We start from the raw sequence: 17,949 nt of genomic DNA on the forward strand, positions 1-17,949 counted from the left end.
CATGGGAGCTGCTTCATGCAAGAAGCAGCTGTCTCGTTGTGCAAAACTCCCTTACTCAACCTTCTCAGTTGCATTCTTAAATAAACTTCCTCCCGCAGTTACAACCTTGCATAACCAAGGCAGCAGATAACCACCCCTGGGAAGTTCCGGGTTGTTTTTCTTAGCCTGATGGGGCCCATAACTCTTTTCTTTACAATTCTTAACTCACACCAAATGCATAGCAGTGAATATAAAATGACACAAATGCTTTTGCTGGATATTTCTATCATCCAGAAGCTAAAATATATGTAAATAGCTAAATTAAGCAAGAAAAATTAGCTACTGTTAAGCTTTATAAAATCCTTCTTTACAGTATCATTGCTTGAGCAAGTCAACACATCCCCTGCTACCTGGTGTGTAGCTGTTGATCTGGCAAATGCTTTTTTTCTCAGTAGCTGTTAGTAAAGACCACCAAAAACAGTTTGCTTTCAGCTGGCAAGACCAGCCATACACCTTCATCGTCCTACTTCAGGGGTATATCAACTTCCAGCCCTATGTCATAATCTGGTCCTAAGGGAACTTGATCATCTCTCCCTCCCACAAAACATCATGTTGGTCCGTTATACTGATGATGTCGTGTTGATTGGACCTACTATGTAAGAGGTAGCAACTACTCTAGACTTATTGGTAAGGCATTTGCATGTCAGAGGGTGAGAGACAAATCCAACAAAAATTCAGGGGTCTTCCACTTGAGTGACATTTCTGAGTGTCCAGTAGTGTGGGATATGTTGAGATAGCCTTTCTAAGGTGAAAGATAAGCTCTTGCATCAACCTCTCCTGCAACATCAACAAAAAAGGCACAATGCCTACTTGGTATCTGGAGTTTGGAGATAGCATATTCCTCATTTGGGTGTTCTACTCAAGCCAATTTACCAACTTACCTGAAAAGCTTCTGGTTTTGCATGGGAACCAGAGCAAGAGGAGGGTCTGCAACAGGTCCAGGCTGCTATGCAAGCTGCTCTGTCCCTTAGGCCATATGATACAACAGATCCAGTGGTGCTGGAAGTGTCAGTGGCAAATAGAGATTCCATGCTGTCTGGAGTCTTTGGTGGTCCCTATGAGAGAATCCACAATGTAGACCCTTAGTATTTTAGAGCAAAACTCTGCAATCATCTGTGGATAACTGTTCTCCTTTTGAGAAACAGCTCTTGGCTAATATGACAGTTTAAAGCTATTATGTACCCCAGAAAAGCCATATCCTTTATTCTTCATTCAGTATTGCTGGGTGGGACCTTTCTGACTATTTCTATGAAGATGTGACTCACCCAGTTGTGGGTGGTAACTTTTGATTACATGATTTCCATGGATGTGTGTCTCCACCCATTCAAGGTGGGGTTGCTTACTGGAGCCTTTTAAGAGGGAACCATTTTGGAAAAAGCTTCAGCGCAACCAGAACCCACAGAGTCCACACAGTCAGAGACTTTTGGAGATGAAGAAGGAAAACATCCCTGGGGGAGCTTCATGAAACAAGAAGCTGGAAGAGAAAGCTAACAGATGTTATCATGTGCCCTCGCAGTTGAGAGAGAAACCCTGAACTTCATTGGCCTTTCGTGAGTGAGGGTTACCTTTTGTAGGGGCCTTAATTTGGACATTTTCACAGCATTAGAACTGTAAACTTGCAACTTAATAAATTCCTGTTTTTAAAAGCCATTCTGTTTCTGGTATATCACATTCCAGCAGCTTACTAACTAAAACAGCTGGCTACTGGGCCTCAGTAGAGACTGAACACTTAACTATGGGCCACCAAGTTACCATGAGACCTAAGTGCCTATCATCAACTGGGTGTTGTCTAAACTGCTAAGCCATAAAGTTGGGTGTGCACAGCAGTGCTCCATCATAAAACGGAAGTGGTGTATATGAAACAGGACTCGAGCAGGCCCTAAAGGCACAAGTAAGGTACATGAGGAAGCAGCCCAAATGCCCATGGCCCCCACTCTTGCATATTACCTTCTCTTTCCCAGATCACAGCTATGGCCTCTTGGGGAGTTCCTTATAGTCAGTTGACTGAAGAAGAGAAAACTTGGGCATGGTTTCCAGATGATTCTGCACCATATGCCACCTGAATGCGGACACCTGCCGCACTACAACCCCTTTCTGGGACATCCCTGAAGGACAGCAGTGAGGGGAAATCCTCCCAGTGGGTGGAACTTCAAGCAGTGCACCTGGTTGTTCATTTTGCTTGGAAGGAGAAATGGCTGGAGGTGCATTTGTATACTGACTTATGGGCTGTTACTAATGGTTTGGCGGGATGGTCAGGGGCATGGAGGAACATGATTAGAAAATTGGTGACAAAAAGGCGTGGGGAAGAGATATGTGGATAGACCTTTCTGAGTGGGAAAAAACTTGAAGATATTTGTGTCCCATGTGAATGCTTACCAGAAGGTTCCTCAGGAAGAAGATTTTAATAATCAGGTGGACAAGATGACCTGTTCTGTCGATACCAGTTGACTTCTTTGCCCAGCTACTCCTGTCACTGTTCATTGGCCTCATGAACAAAATGACCATGTGGTAGGGATGGAGGTTATACATGGGCTCAGCAACATGAACCTCCACACACCAAGGGCAACCTGGCTACAACCATGGCTGAGTGCCCAATCTGCCAGCAGCAGAAACCAACACTCAATCCTCAATATGGCACCATTCCTAGAGGTGATCAACCTGCTACCTGGTGGCAGATTGATTACATTGGACCACTTCCATCACGGAAGGGGCAGCATTTTGTTCTAACTGGAATGGATACATACTCCAGATATGGGTTTGTTTTCTCTGGATGCAATGCTTCTGCCCAAACTACCATCCATGGATTTATGGAATGCCTTATCCATCATCATAGTATTCCATACAGCATTGTTTCTGATTAAGGAACCCACTTCATAGCAAATGAAGTGCAGAATGGGCACATGTTCATGGAATTCACTAGCCTTACCATGTTCCCAATCATCCTTAACCAGTCGGATTGATGAAACAGCGGCCTTTTGAAGACTCAATTATGGCACCAACTGGTTGATCTGCCACCAGATAGCAGGTTGATTACCTCTAGGAATGGTGCCATATTGAGGATTGAGTGTTGGTCTCTGCTGCTGGCAGATTGGGCACTCAGCAGTGGTTGCAGCCAGGTTGGCCTTGGTGTGTGGAGGTCCAACTGGGTGGCAATACTTTGCAGGGCTTGGGCAATGTCCTCCAGGAGGCTATGCATGCTCTAAATTAGCATCCACTCAATCCTGCTGTTTCTTCCTTAGACAAGGATTCATGGGTCCAGGAATCTAATGGAGTGGCACCATTCACTATTATCCCTTGTGGTCCACTAGAAACATTTTTGCTTCCTTTCCCTGCAGCCTTAAGCTCTGCTGGTCTACAGGTCTTAGTTCCAGAAGGAGGAGTACTTCCACCAGGAGACACAACAGTGATTCCACTGAACTAGAAGTTAAGACAGCCACTTGGTCACTTTGGGCTCTTCATGTCTCTGAATCAACAGGCAAGAAGGAAATTACTATACATGCTGGGTGATTGATCCTAATCATCAAGGGGAAATAGGACTGCTACTACACAGTGTAGGTAAAGAGAGTTTTCCTGGAATACAGGAGATTCCCTGGGGCGTCCACTATACCTTGTGATTAAAGTCAATGGAAAACTGCAACAACCCAATGCAGGCAGGATATTAATTGCCCAAGCCCTTCAGGAATGAAGGTTTGCATCACACCGCTAGGCAAAAAACTAGAGGCAGCTGCGCATGCTGAGGGTAAAGGAAATGGGGAATGGGTAACAGAAGAAGGTAGTTATAAATACAAATTATGACCATATTACCAGTTACAGAATCCAAGACTTTAATGCTTATGACTATTTCTTCCTTATTTTATTATAAGTATGCTTGTGTGTGTGTGTGTGTGTGTGTGTGTGTAATATCTTCATTTTCTTCCCTATCATATCCCCTTTTCATATGACATTCTTTGGATTAACTTCATGTCATAGTATTTAAGTTATCTTAAATCATGTTTACTAGTGAATATTGCCCAAGAACTTGCATCCTATTCTGGGGAAAGTTAAGTGTTTCTGGTTGTATGCAAGAGAGTTGAATATCGTTAGGTGAAATATGACTGCTATTGTTTTTATTTAGAGATTAAGTATGGTTTAAGGAGATGTGTATGGATGCCAAATGACAAGGGGTGAACAGTGGTAGTTAAGTTCACATGTCAGCTTGGCCAGGTGATGGTGTCCAGTTGTTTGGTCAACATGAGGTTACATGAGGATATTTCATGGATTTAAATCAGCAGTAAATTAATTGTATGTATGGCTGATTATATCCACAATTAACTGAGGAGATTGCCTTCAACCACGAGAAAAGTCTAATGCAATAAGCTGGAGGCTTTAAAAAGAGTGATGATTTCAGCAGCCAGAGGAGAGAATTTCCATCTCTAATTCAGCCAGCCAGCTTTTTCCAGGAATTCATCAAAAACCCTCATTGGAGTTCCCAGCTGTGGCTTGTCCCACCCTACAGAATTGAGACTTGTCCATCCCCACAATCATGTGAGCCAATTTCTATAAAACATCTCTTAATATTTACATATCTCTTGTAGTTCTGTTTCCTGAGAGAATCCTAATACGGTGGTTCTCACATAAATAGATTGGTTTTCTTCTTCTCTTTTATAAAATGGTGGGGTATAGGAAGTTCTTTCATCCCCATTAATTTAGTTCTGTGGATTTTTTATGATTTGAAAACCTAAAAAAAGAAACAAAACAAAAAACTCACCTGTTTACCACCTTTGATTCTGCAAAAATAGATTTATCATATCTTCATTAGAAAATCGATGTTCAAGAAATTCTTTTATTTTTCCTGCCAAATGTGACTCAGTCCTTCAGTTTTCCTTTACTTCTATTTTAAGACCATTCTTAAAATTAACCATTTTAGGATTTACATATGGGGCACTTGGTATTTGCCCAATGGGGATGAAATCAGCTGCCCGGCCTAGTGAGAGATCCAGTGGACCACATTATTAAAAATAATCTTAGCCTTGGCGCATATCCTTTCTCCAGAAAAATGCTTTTTTTTTTCCCATACAATTTCAAAGTGTTAGTGGACACCCCCTCTTTCCCCTTCACGGATTGTCTGGCCTGGAAGCCCGACCATATCTGATGGTTCCTAAGGGACTGCCAGGGGTAAATTGGCAGAGAGCTACAGAAATTACAACTTAATTTAATTAACAGGTGACACTGCTTTGATTGGCTGGGAACCCCAGCTGGGCAACGAAGACTGGGCAGACGCTCAGCTGAGCTCTGCCTGGACTCCCGTGGCCTCAGGTGCACATCGCCCTGCCAAGCTGGGTGGGTCTGGACTGTCCGAGGTCCGAAGGCTCCTGAGGGTAAGAGGAAGGGGGTTGGGTTTATCTGTAAAATTAGTGCTTTTTAGGGCTGACCTGTTCTCCTTTCTGAGCCAGAGACCACAGAACGAGTTCATTCCAGAAAGAAATAACCTCACCTCCTCTGCCTGCAGGGTCGGAAAGGTGTGGTGAGGCTGTGGGGGCGGGTGCACCTCAACCAGGGTCTCCGAGGCTTCCGCTACCCGAGCGAGTATGGACGGGTTCGTTCCGTCTCTCCCCAAGATCCTGGGTGTGCTAGGTACGTTCGTTCCTGGGCCCCGTGCTTCTCCTCATCTGCAAAGCGCCTCCCAGGGCCAAAGCAAGAGCGGACCCCATCGGACCGGCCGATTCACCGACCGAAGTCCTCTTTCAATCAGGGGTGTCGGGGAGCCCCATCTGAGGGCTGGATGTCACCCGCCCACCTGTGCCGGGCTTCCCCGGAACAGCCCCCTCCACGGGCGCGTTAGACAGCTGCTCCGAGAGCGACAAACAAGGCCAGGAAGCAGGCGGATGTCTCCGCCCCCGTGACTGAGGCCCCGCCTCCTAGCCCCGCTCTGGCCCCCAAGGATCCGCCTCTAGTCCCCGCCCCTCGGGTCGAGGACACGCCTCCTCCCCGCCCCGCACACCGAGAACCCGCCTTCCGGCTCCGCCCCCGCCCTCGCGTTTCAACAATCTGCTTCCCTCCTCCATCCAGCGCACCGAGACCCCGCCTGCCGGACCCGCCCCACGAGCCGAGGCCCCGCCTCTAGGGCCCGCCTCCCACCCCAACCCGGCACTTTGACGTCCCGCCTCCGGGCCCGACCCCCAGCCCCAAGTCCCCGCCCTCAGACCCCGCCCCACCGGTCAAGACCCGCCTCCCGCCTCCGGCCCCGCCTCTGGGAGCCGCGGCCACTGGGCTGGGCGGGGCCGGGCGCGGCGCTTCCTTCGCTGTCCCGCTCCCGGCTCTCCCGCCGTGGCCCGACCCGCTCCTCCGCGCCGCATGTGGGCGCGCCCGCCAAGCAGGGCAGCTGCCAGCGTCGGTAGGTCTGGCCCGGGGCAGCCGGGCGTCTCCTCCCCGCGGGTCCGGGAGCGGAGGTTCCGGGCGGCGCCGGGGGTTGGTTCCGGGTGCGGGTGGCTCCCGCGGCCCGCGGCGCGCTGCTGCAGTGCGGGGGCGGACGGGCGGGCGGCGGCCACGGGCTGCGGCTGAGACCCCCGGGAGGTGCTCGGCAGGCCGGGGACCGCCTCCCGGGTTACCCCGGGGTCCCAGCGGCCGGAGCCCTCGGCGGAGGATGTGCGGGCACGCCCTCGCCCGCCCGGCGCGGCCTCGGAGGTCCGGCAGGTGGAGGTCAGGTGGGTCACGGCCGACCCAGCCCCTCCTCTGCCCGCCGGCGGCGACCGAGCTGCGCCTTTGTTTGCTTGTGCGGTCCTGGTCCGGGAGGAGGGCTAGGGACAGAGACCTTTAAAAACTGGGCGCTTTTCTGTTAAGGGAAAGCCCCGAAGCTCCCGGGCGGTCCGCAGAAGGGATCGGAGCCGCAGTGCGCGCGCCCTGCCCGCCTGGCCCCTGCGTTTTGCAGGATTCCCGGCTGCCTCGAGCATCCAGGGCCCTGCAGCGTCTCCAAGTGCGGAGACTCTTACCCTAAGGTGTTTCCCTAGCCTCAGAACAGCTACCTGGCACTTGGGAAAATCTTTGTAGGATTTTTTTTTATAAGTGATGGGGAACCCCATCCACACTCCCCGTCCGTCTCACACACATACACACAGCAGCCTACTACCGTGGGGTGTCTTCTTTTTTCCCCTTCAATTTGTTACCACTTGGAAAGGCCAAATTCAAAATAATGTGTCCTGGGGTTGATTGAGCCAATTGGTTGTGAGTGTTTCTGTACTCCAGACTAAGGATCGTTCATTTTCTATTGGCAAATGGCCTTGCTCTTGGGAGGGGGCCTGTTCATCATTTTTCACTCTGTCCTCGTTTTTACCTAACTCAGAAATGTTTCTTCATGTAAGCACTTTTACAGTGAACTTCTTTCAGATCACTTCAACTTGAATTTCTAAGAAATGAATGCATGAAGTGAGAGATTTGGTGCTGACGTTTTCGATTTTAAGGTGGATATGTTAGTCAGATACACTTGTTTGTATGAGGAAGCCTTTGTTTATCTAGTTGTCTTAGGCTGTTTAACGAGGCTGTTAAACGGTATCCAGGATGGTTTGCAGGCTCATTGTCAAGAGCACTATTAAAGGGCTGATGCAGTAATTTTTCTGATAACACAGCATAGTGGGGGCCAGTGGCACTTCTCCGAGGTGAACTGGAAACCTGGGTTCCCGATATCCTCTTGGGGTTGGTAATAACTGTCTTATCTCACAGGACTCTTGTGCAATTGCATGAGAGGATGGGTTTATCCATTTTAATGCAGAAGGATTGCTTAGTAGCGCAATATTCAGTGCTCCAGATTTGTAGGGGAGGATAGGAAGGAGCTTGCTTGAATGACCATTTCCAAATGTCCTACCTGTGTTTTTAGTTGACACAGTAGTATTTTTCTTTATATAGCCCACCATCGGTTGAGCTGCTCCAGATACCTGCTCTTCCCTGGGTCACACCTTCCTTCCCATGACCAGTGGGGCCCCGGGTTACTCACCTCCTAAATAATACGTGGTTGTGATGGCTTTCTTGCTATTGACCAGCCTCTCAAGCCTACGAAATTGGAGGACTCAGCCACAGTTGGGCTTCCCGGTTCCTTTCCTTTCCTCTTGTCAACATCACCCCCATCACTGTGGGTGCCTCATTAAATGGAGATGACATATCTAGAGATTCTCTTCCTAATTAGCCGCTGAGCTCCTTGAAAAGCAGAGTCCTATCCTATCCACGTTCCTCTCCCCAGGAATTAGCCTCTATATGAGGTGAACAGACTAAGTGGAACAGCGGCTCAGAGATCCAGGATTTCAAATCTGTACATTTCCTGGGAAAAAAAAATGTTGTGGCTTGTGTGGGTATTCCAACTTTTTCTTACGTCTTTTCTGGGCAAGATAAACAGTGCCATCATCATTACCATTGTTTTCTTAAGAGAAATAGTTTCACCGAGTGTGAAGAATATTTTTTCACTAAAAGACCTGCCCAGGAAAGAGTGGGCAGCCTTATTCTGTGGGTGTGTATGTGTAGAACAGTATATTTTTGCAGAGGTTCATACACATGCAAAGGCTCAGGGGTGGCATGAGGCTGAGGGCTTCGGCAGAAGTCCAGCGTCCAGAGAGGAAAGAGGTCGGGGGCCCCTTGTGGGATTGATGGTTGCGTTTAGGGGGAGGAGCTTTAACCGTGGGAATGGTGTGCTTTACTTTGTGCGTTAAGAGGATTTCTTGAAGGGCTGTGTGAAAATTGACTGGAGATGGGAAGAGTGCAAGAGTGAGCCCTTGGGAGGGCTCTGTACACCTGCAGGAGAAAGCAGCTTGTGCCAAGTAGTGGCATGGGGACGGAGAGCTGCCGAGTCAACAGATGGTTTGGAGGAGAAAGCAGCAGGACTGGGTTGAGCATGGGGAGGGAAAAGAAGGCAGAGGCCTAGGCGACATCAAAGGAAAGGTCTAGTGGACCCTGGGGCTGTTTTCTGGGGGATAGGGAGGCTGGAGAAGGAGTGTGTTGAAAGGATGGAGTTGAGAGTGTAACTTTTTAAACAGCTTTATTGAGCTATATATAACTTAATACCATAACATTTACTCTTTTACACATACAAGTCAATGATATTTAGAAATTTACAGAGCCATTCAGCCATCACCACTACCCAATCTTAGCACATTTCTGTTGCTCCAGAAAGATGCCTTGGACCCATATGCCATCAGTGCCCGTTTCCATCCTCAGAGAACCACTACCCTACACTGTCTGTATAGATTTGTCCCTTCTGGACATTTCCTATAAATAGAGTCATATAACGTGTGGTCTTTTGTGGCTGGTTTCTTTCACTGACCATAGTATTTTCAAGGTTTTCCCATGTCGTAGCTTGTATCAGAACTCAGTTCCTATTTATTACCGACTAGTATTCCATTCTACGGATAGACCACGTTTTTGTCGGTATATAAAACACTCAATTTTTGCAGAGGAGCACAGCATGTGTGATAGCCTTGACACTTGGAAAATATTTCAGAAAAGAATGGTAATGAGTGATAGCAGTTCGTCTATTGTGCCAAGTAAAGGTATGAGAAAAGTAAGAGTTTCGTTTTTGGACACACCACGTTGGCAGTGCCCACGCCCCAGCCAGGTTGAAATGTCAAGTTTGTATTCCCATTAGTCGAAACCTTTGGGTGGGCAGTATAAAACTGCAGGCCAGTAGCATAAAGATGGCGTTTTGCAGTCACAGGAATGGAAAGCTGCTGAGGATAAAGAGAAAGAAAGAGGCCCCAAGGCTTGGTGCTGGAGAATACCCACATTTGGCAGCTGTGCGGAGGTTGAGCTTGCTAAGGGGAAGAGGCGGCCAAAAGGCTGGTGGAAGAGCAGCTCAGGGCCAAGGGGTCAGGAGTGCGTGTGGGCTGAGAGGAGGCTGTTTGGAAGAGCAGAACTGCTCTGCCTTCTGCTCCTGATGAAGGGTACAATGATTAAATGCAAGTGGTCCCTGTGCTGGGCACTGGTAGACTGGCCTGGCCTTGAAGAGAAAGTTGAAATGGGTTAGGAGTGACCGGACATGAAGATTTCACAGGAGTCTTACAACTTTGCCCTGCCAATGAATGAAAGATTCGGGCTACTTGTGTTTTTGTACTTACAGTTCAGTTTCTTCAATCTACCATATTTGATTGACCAAATGCAACTTGGTTAGCAAAGAAAAGGCAGTGTACTCGGCCGTCATTTAATCATCTCACATGGCTGCATGTTCCTCTTGATACCATTAGCAGTACTATTGAAACACGCCATTCAGCCTCGTATGTCAGTCAGGACTGTGTTTGGTTGTAACAGAAATCCTGAGTGAACCGTGGCTTAAACAAATCAGCTGGTATCTGAGGAAAATCTATAAAGTCCAGAGCCATTGTCCAGCGAGGCCCGTTGCCTTTGTAATGCCAGTGGGTGTCCAGCTGCCTCTGTCCACTCAGCTGTGCTCAGCACATGTGACTTTGGTTTCGTGCATGTTTCCTGGTGGTTGCAAGAGGTGGTTTCATCTCCAACATTAAACCTTCATTCCAGGAAGAAGGGGAAGGAAGAAAGGCAAGAGGCCCATGCCAGGGGAATCTGCCCCCACTTCAAACAGCTTTCCTAGAACCCACACCCACCGGTTCTACCTAGATGTCATTGGCCAGAGCTTAAGTGCAAGGGAGGCTGGGGACCGAACAATTTTAGGATGAAAAAGGAGATGCGAAACTCTGGGTAAGCATCTGCCACACACTTTATATAGAACTTGATCAGACAAAGCCTAAAGAAGGGAAGCAAGTCAGAACCCCAGGCCATTAACTTTTTTTTAATTTTTATTAGTGAAATCGATCAACATACAATGTGAACATTCTTAATGTATGAACATTCCATACTTGGTGTGCAATCAGTGGCTCACAACATCATCATCACATAGTTGTGTATTCATCACCATGATCATTCCTCAGAACATTTACATCCCTCCAGAAAAAGAAACAAAGAAAAAACTCATACATACCATACCCCTTTACCCCTACTCACTGACCACTAGTATTTCCCTTTATCCAATTTATTTTAACATTTGTTCCCCCCATTATTTATTTATTTCTAATCCATATTTTTTACTCATCTGTCCGTACTGTAGATAAAAGGAGCATCAGAGCAAGGTTTTCACAATCATGCGGTCACTTTGTGAAAGCTATATCATTATACGATCATCTTAAAGAAACATGCCTACCAGAACACAGCTCTGCGGTTTCAGGCACTTCCCTCCAGCCTCTCGAATACACCTTAAACTGAAAAGGGGTTATCTGTATAATGCATAAGAATAACCTCCAGGATAACCTCTCGACTCTATTTGAAATCTCTCAGCCACTGACACTTTATTTTGTCTCATTTCTCTCTTCCCCCTTCAGTCGAGAAGCTTTCTCAATCCCTTGGTGCTGAGTCCCAGCTCATTCTAGGACTTCTGTCCCACATTGTCAGGAAGGTTTACACCCTGAGAGTCACATCCCACGTAGAGAGGGGGAGGGCAGTGAGTTTGCTCATTGTGTTGGCTGAGAGAGAGAGAGGCCACATCTGAGCAACAAAAGAGGTTCTCTGGGGGTGACTCGTAGGCCTAATTTTAAGTAGGCTTAGCCTATCCTTTGTGGGGATAAATTTCATGTGAACAAACCCCAAGTTTGAGGGTTCACAGGCCATTGATTTTAAGAAGATATGAAGTGTGGAATTTGGTGACAGATCAAGGGAATCATTGGACATTTCTGTATCCTGTGGAGTATTTGTAACTTGTATGAATAGGCTGGTAAGTTGAACTTCAGATTTTTTAAAAGTGAAAGAATAAAAAAAGCTCAAAAATAAGCATGCAAGTGTATTTAATAACGTAAATGATGGGTTTTAAAAAAATAAGTCTAGCATTTCATGTTTTTTTTTATGATATTGGGGATAAAAATAAAAGGCAAGGCAATGGTAGGTTGTCAGAGTTGGAATGAGATGGTTTCTGTCTCCTCTTTATAACAGCTGCATTTGTAATGGCTCAGCCCTAGAAAAAAATAAAAGATCCACCAAAGAACATATAAGGGTAAGATAAAGACACTTATGACTGTTTGGACTTTCATATAACACATCCTTGTCAAGACCGTGTACTCCTGTTGAGGCATAAAACTGCAAGGGCAATACCTATCCAGGGCTAGCAGGTGATGGAGCCTAGTCCCGGGTGATAGAGCCTAGTCCTGGGGGATGGAGTTTAGTACTGGGTGCTAGAGCCTAGTATCAGGTGCTGGAGTCTAGTCCTGGGTGCTGGCGCCTAGTCTGGAGTAATGGAGCATAGTCCTGGGAGATGGAACCTAGTCCTGGGTGCTGGAGCGTAGTCCCAAGTGCTGGAGCCTGGTCCCAGGTGATGGAGCTGAGTATCTGAGCAGGCCAGTGGCAGCTTTCTGACAATGCCACCATCATACACTTCACCTTTACATCCTTATTTGTTTAACCTTTAGTTTTTTTCCACTTGATTTTCTTGTGGAATATTTCCAATCCTTTATCCCAATCGAATTATAGAAGATTGAACTGCTAAATAGACTGTTCAAGTGAGGAACAGAATGACTGACTTTTCCTCCTACTTTTATAAATCCCCTAAGGTGAGAGGGGTTGTCTGCATGCAGAGTCACCAGCTGAGTATTTAGTTAGTGTGTTGAGTTTCACTCTTCAAATTAATTTTGTCAATTAAGTAAAGCCCCAGCATTTTTACCTCTTTCTGTCCTGTCCACGTGTATTCCTCGGAATCCACAAAGGCAGGAACTGTTCCCTCTTATCTCCCACTGTGCCTGACATAGGGACCTTGCCAGATGTTTAAATTGGATTGTTAAGTAAGTGTGTGGACAGTCATTTTGTGGACATATCTTTCACCTTTAGGCAACTATATCTCCTTGAATAGTTCATTCATTTGTTTGTTTTTGATTTGCTTTTAGATACCAACTCTGCTGCAAGAATGTAAGATGGATCCAGAAGAGCAAGAACTGTTAAATGATTACAGGTACCGAAATTACTCTTCAGTGATTGAAAAGGCTCTGAGAAATTTTGAGTCCTCGGGCGAATGGGCAGATCTCATATCTTCGCTTGGCAAGCTCAACAAGGTAGGTGGGGCGTTCATTACTTAGATTACATGAAGGTGGGGACCCAGTTGACTTTTTATTATACGTGTAATTCATGCTCATTATGGCAGTTGGAAAATACAGATTAGAGAAATACCCATAACTGCGTCACCTAGTTTCCCGCTATCTACCTCTCTGTGTATATTTGCCCTTTTAGCATTTCTTGTCTGAGAAAAAGAAAAGACTTGTAGTGGAGTTGATGAAATAGCTGAAGTCTTTTTCTCAACATAGTTTATGATTATTTAAACAAGGTAAAATTGAAAATTTTCAAATCACTGGTTTGAAGGTTAATAGTTCTCTATGTATTATCTGGAATTTTTACTACTTTCCCTCCATTGGTCTACTTTTTAACCATTTTACCACACATTGGTAACTTCTAGAATAAAAAGATGAAAAAATATTGATATCTGCCGAAAGTTGTGTGTAGGCATCTAGAAAAATAAAGGATGAAATAAATTTTGAAATCTGCCAAAAGTTGCTTGTGTGCGTCTGTAGTGTGTGCAAGATTTGGAGGCAAGATAGTGGGTTAAGGCCAGGAAGACTGGAAGCCTGGGAAAATGTGAGCCTGGCCTTGTCTTCTTTCTCTGGTGGTTCTTGGACTCTGGCTATAGGGAGTTAGGTGTACATGGGGTCCCTGTGTTTTCCCGTCCCACTCAGAAGGAGGATGAAGTGCTCAGATGGCCGGCGTGTCAGGTGGGAAAAGATAGCTGGGCACGGAGAGGCTGTGCCTGTAGTCACTGCCTGGCTTGGAGTCATGAGTGCCAGGTGGAAGCTGGAAGGTGCCCAGCTCTGTAGCTTTCAACTCCCCAGGGAGTGCTCATACATCTCGCTGAAGAACAGGAACTTCTCCATTTACCCCTCAAGGATGGGGGCTGAGTGAGCCCAGCCCAGTGGAAAGCACTTCTCAGCACCAGCGGACACTTGTTGGGCTCAGGAAATGGGTAATTATTACAGATACGGGCTGGGAAACTGCTTGGTCCGTCACCAGCTGCAAGTGGCATGGCCAGGCACTGGCCAGGGTGCACGAATGTATACTTCTGAGGCCTGACCCTGCAACAGGAAATCAGAGTTGGAGGATTCCGTTGTAGTCTGGCTCTAATCTAAAGGCGGCATTCACTGACTTCAAGAAGCCAGGTTACTTTTTGTGGGGGAAAGGGCAAAGCAATGGAGTGGGATCCAGGCACATTTGAGTTCTGGGTGCTTTGCTGTCTTAGCACTTAGCCTTCAAAAGGATAAAAATGGCATACACTGAAAATATAGAGCTGTGTTCCAGTAGCCATGTTTCTTGATGATGATTGAATAATGATACAGCTTTCACAGTGTGACTGTGTGATTGTGAAAACCTTATGTCTGATGCTCCTTTTATCTACCTTGTCAACAGACCAGTAAAACATGTGGAATAAAGATGAATAATAGAGGGAACAAATGTTAAAATAAATTTAGTTTGAAATGCTAGTGATCAATGAGAGCAAGGGGTAAGGGGTATGGTATGTATAATCTTTTTTTTTCTGTTATCATTTTATTTCTTTTTCTGTTGTCTTTTTATTTCTTTTTCTGAATTGATGCAAATGTTCTAAGAAATGATGAATATACAACTATGTGATGATATTGAGAATTACTGATTATATATGTAGAATGAAATGATATGTTAATGTTTTTGTTCTTAATTTTTTTAATAATAAATAAATAATTTTTTAAAAAAAGAACCTTATGTCAATAGAAAAAAAAATGGCATACATTTTTGAACTAGGTTAAATGACAAACTTGGTAAATAAGATTCTTGAGCAGGGAAGTTTTCTGTAACACAGGCTTTGCCTCCCTGTTTGGAAAAGCTCTCTAAAAATACTCAGTCATTTTAACCTGCCTTTTAAAAGGCAGTATGCTGGGTGGAATTGAGCATCTCTTTGAAGAGCATTTGAAGCATGGGCCATTCATTCATTTCAGCAGCTGTTTGAGGCCCACAGAATGTTCCAGGAGGCTGGGTATGGCAAGAACAAAGCTAACAGGAGCCTACCCACATTCTGGTGGGGTCAGAGGAGACAGGCAGTAAAAGGTCTTGTACAGGTCGGTGGGTAGCAGAACGTTTCATGGAGGATAGTCAAGAGGGGAGAGGGGTGATGGTGAATGTTGGGGACGGTGCACGGGAAAGTGGGGTTCCAGGGCATGAAGGTACCGTCTGGCCATGCTGTAGAGGCTCTGGTGTGCCCCAGCGAGGGGGAGGGCCTGGGGAGGCCATTTGATCACGTAGGGCCTTTAAAGCTGGGTGCCGAGTCAGTTGGGGGCCCCTGGGGGAAGCCGAGCAGAGGAGAGGCCTGGCGGGCTTCCCTTTAGCTTCACTTCTGGCTGCTCTGCTGCGTGAGGACTCAGCAAGGGGGTGGCAAGGTGGAAGCCGACCCACTAGGAGGCTCTTGCAGTCATCAAGGTGAGCCAGTGGCGGCTGAGACGTGGTTGGATTCTGAACCCATTTTGAAGGTGTAACTAACAGGATTTGCTCATGGATCCGAGATGGGGTAGAAGAGAAGAGGAGTGAAGCCTGACTCCCATTTTTGGCTCAGGAAATGGGAGACTGCACAGGAGCTGTCTCCATGGGGTGGGCAGGGGTCGAATTGAGTGTCTGGTAGCTGTCCCGGTGTGACGTCCCTGGGCAGTTGTGTATGAGGTTGGGATTACAGGGCTGGAGAGGAGCCCGATACTGTGGCATCACCAGCCAGAGATGGCCTCGAAAGATCAGGGAGAGGGATCCAAGGGCAGAGGCCTGGGGTTCCCACCAAAAAAGGGATCAAGAGAAGGTGGGAGCCCGCGCAAGAATCTGCGAAGGGTGGAGGTGAGGTGGGTGTGAACCAAGGGAGAGGAGAAGGAGGGGTGCAGGAAATGTTGGAAGCTGGGGCAGAGGGGTTTCAGGGAGGGCTTGTATTGGCCTGTGTCAAATACAGCCTTGGGCAGTGACCCTGGGTCAGCAGGGCGGAGGTCATAGAAGCAGGGAGGAATTAGAACCCGAGGGTTGTCACGGAGGCCCCAGCACTGAAAGCTGTTCTAGCAGCACCCTTCCTTGCCTGGAATGAAATTTGGAGAAGGGGTAGATCAGGGTGAATGTCACTGGCTCAGTTATGCACTCGAGAAGCTCCGTTTTGGACAGCAGCTCCCTGAGTTGTCACCGGTCTCTTCTCAAAGAGGAGTACCAAATCGTTAGCAAAGAGTTTGTTTTCAGATTCATCCGAAGTGGAATTTGGGGTGCAATATAAGAAATCCCAGGCTCAGCAGAGAGCCAGGAGCTCTGGGACGGCTGGGTGTAAACCCCAGGCCTGCCGCGGGGACCTGGGCTACGACTTAATCTCCCTGTGCTCTGCTTTCCTCATAGTAGATAGTGGAGCAGTAATGCAGCCTCATCCAGTCAATCCACAGATGTTTATTCTAGCTTACACTTACCTGCTGGCATGGATTTAAGGATTTTCTGTAAAATGCCTGACTTGGTGCTCAAAGCACCCCTGGGAGAGAGGTGCCACAGTCATCCCCAGTTTTCAGATGAGGAAACCAAGATGTAGACGTTAAGCCGTAAGCACAGCCCTGTGAACGTGCTCCAGGTGCCCCAGGGGGACCGCGACTCTGCTCCCCGATCCTACATCCCCCCGGACCCCAGGACAGAGCCGTGAGTCACCGCGGCTGCTGTACACCTGCCAGGGATGGCAGGACAGCATCTAGCTGGCTGAACCCCGAAGACAGTCTTCTGCTGCCATAATTTTTATATCTTGCCCTAATAATGTGGAGAACACAAAGAGTGACCCCCCTAGGTGTGGGTAAAGCCAGTCATAAATAGACACAGCAGTGAGCAGCTGCTGAGCCTGCGAGGACACTGGCGACCTGTGCACAGCCCTTTCTGTCCTGGGAATTTGACTCCGGCACGTGGGTGTCACCCTCCCTGCGGGAGTCCTGCCACTTCCTGCTGACACTGAGCCACTCTTGCACGACCGGCTGTTGAAAGTAGTGCCAAGTGGTTCTTTCTTTTTCGTTCCTTCCCTATATAGCGATTACAGTGATCGTGTGATTGTGAAAACCCTATAGCTGATGCCCCCTTTATCCAGGGTATGGACAGATGAGTAAAAAGTAAGGACAAAAAAATGAATAAATAGGGGAGAGATAAGGGGTAAAAAAAAAAAAAGGGTAGATTGCAATACCAGTCATATATGAGAGGGAGGGGTAAGCAGTATGGAATGTATGTTTTTCTTTTTATTTCTTCTTCTGGAGTGATGCAAATGTTCTAAAAATGATCATGGCAATGAATACAAAACTATGTGATGATATTTGTGAGGCATTGATTGTATACTTTGGATGGACTGCGTGGGCTTGGAGATCTCTCAAGGAAAATATTAAAAAAAAAAGTTAAGTTCTCTCTCAGATCTCACTGGAAGGGTTTGAAATGTGGTAGGCTGAGCTAGGTTCATCTCTTGTGCTGAGTAGATAGGGAGGCAAAATAGAAGTCAAACTACCCAGGGCTCATTTGTGTAACCAAATAAGCAGGAAGGAGTTTAAGATTTTAGCATCTGTGCCATATGCTGGAATATATCATCTTGGTTGCACAGACTAGCTGGAAGCATCTAGGAATCTATGTATGTTTTTATGTGGAACCAGTGTTAAGTTGAAGGCTGCAATGGTCCTTTACCAGGGATGGTTCAAAATCTAGTGTGATTATGTTACAGGGACTTCACAAGGCTTTTAACCCTGGTGGCTTCTGACTGTTTCATTGAAAGATTAAGAATCTTTCCAATAAGGTGAACCAGGTGGAAAATGCAAATCTGTTTCCTGAGGTCCGGGCCAATCTGACCAATAATATGTCTGC

The 17,949-nt window shown here is 46.8% G+C and overlaps 1 protein-coding gene and 1 long non-coding RNA gene across 6 annotated transcripts in view; one reads left to right on the plus strand and one right to left on the minus strand.

Annotated features, from left to right (window-relative positions):
• The window catches only part of LOC143648657 (uncharacterized), a 223,063-nt gene that overhangs the window by 114,625 nt on the left and 90,489 nt on the right, over positions 1-17,949 (minus strand). The window lies entirely within an intron of this gene.
• The window catches only part of LOC143647736 (uncharacterized), a 76,506-nt gene that overhangs the window by 8,770 nt on the left and 49,787 nt on the right, over positions 1-17,949 (plus strand). The window contains exons 5-9 of the mRNA XM_077117505.1: positions 5,335-5,396; positions 5,528-5,614; positions 5,973-6,408; positions 6,463-6,722; positions 12,933-13,097. Of these exons, the coding sequence (XP_076973620.1) occupies positions 5,335-5,396; positions 5,528-5,614; positions 5,973-6,408; positions 6,463-6,722; positions 12,933-13,097 (1,010 nt within the window). The remainder of the gene's footprint in view (positions 1-5,334; positions 5,397-5,527; positions 5,615-5,972; positions 6,409-6,462; positions 6,723-12,932; positions 13,098-17,949) is intronic.

The sequence above is a fragment of the Tamandua tetradactyla genome, chromosome 10 (genome assembly GCF_023851605.1).
Source record: "Tamandua tetradactyla isolate mTamTet1 chromosome 10, mTamTet1.pri, whole genome shotgun sequence".
NCBI classification, from domain to species: Eukaryota; Metazoa; Chordata; class Mammalia; order Pilosa; family Myrmecophagidae; genus Tamandua; species Tamandua tetradactyla.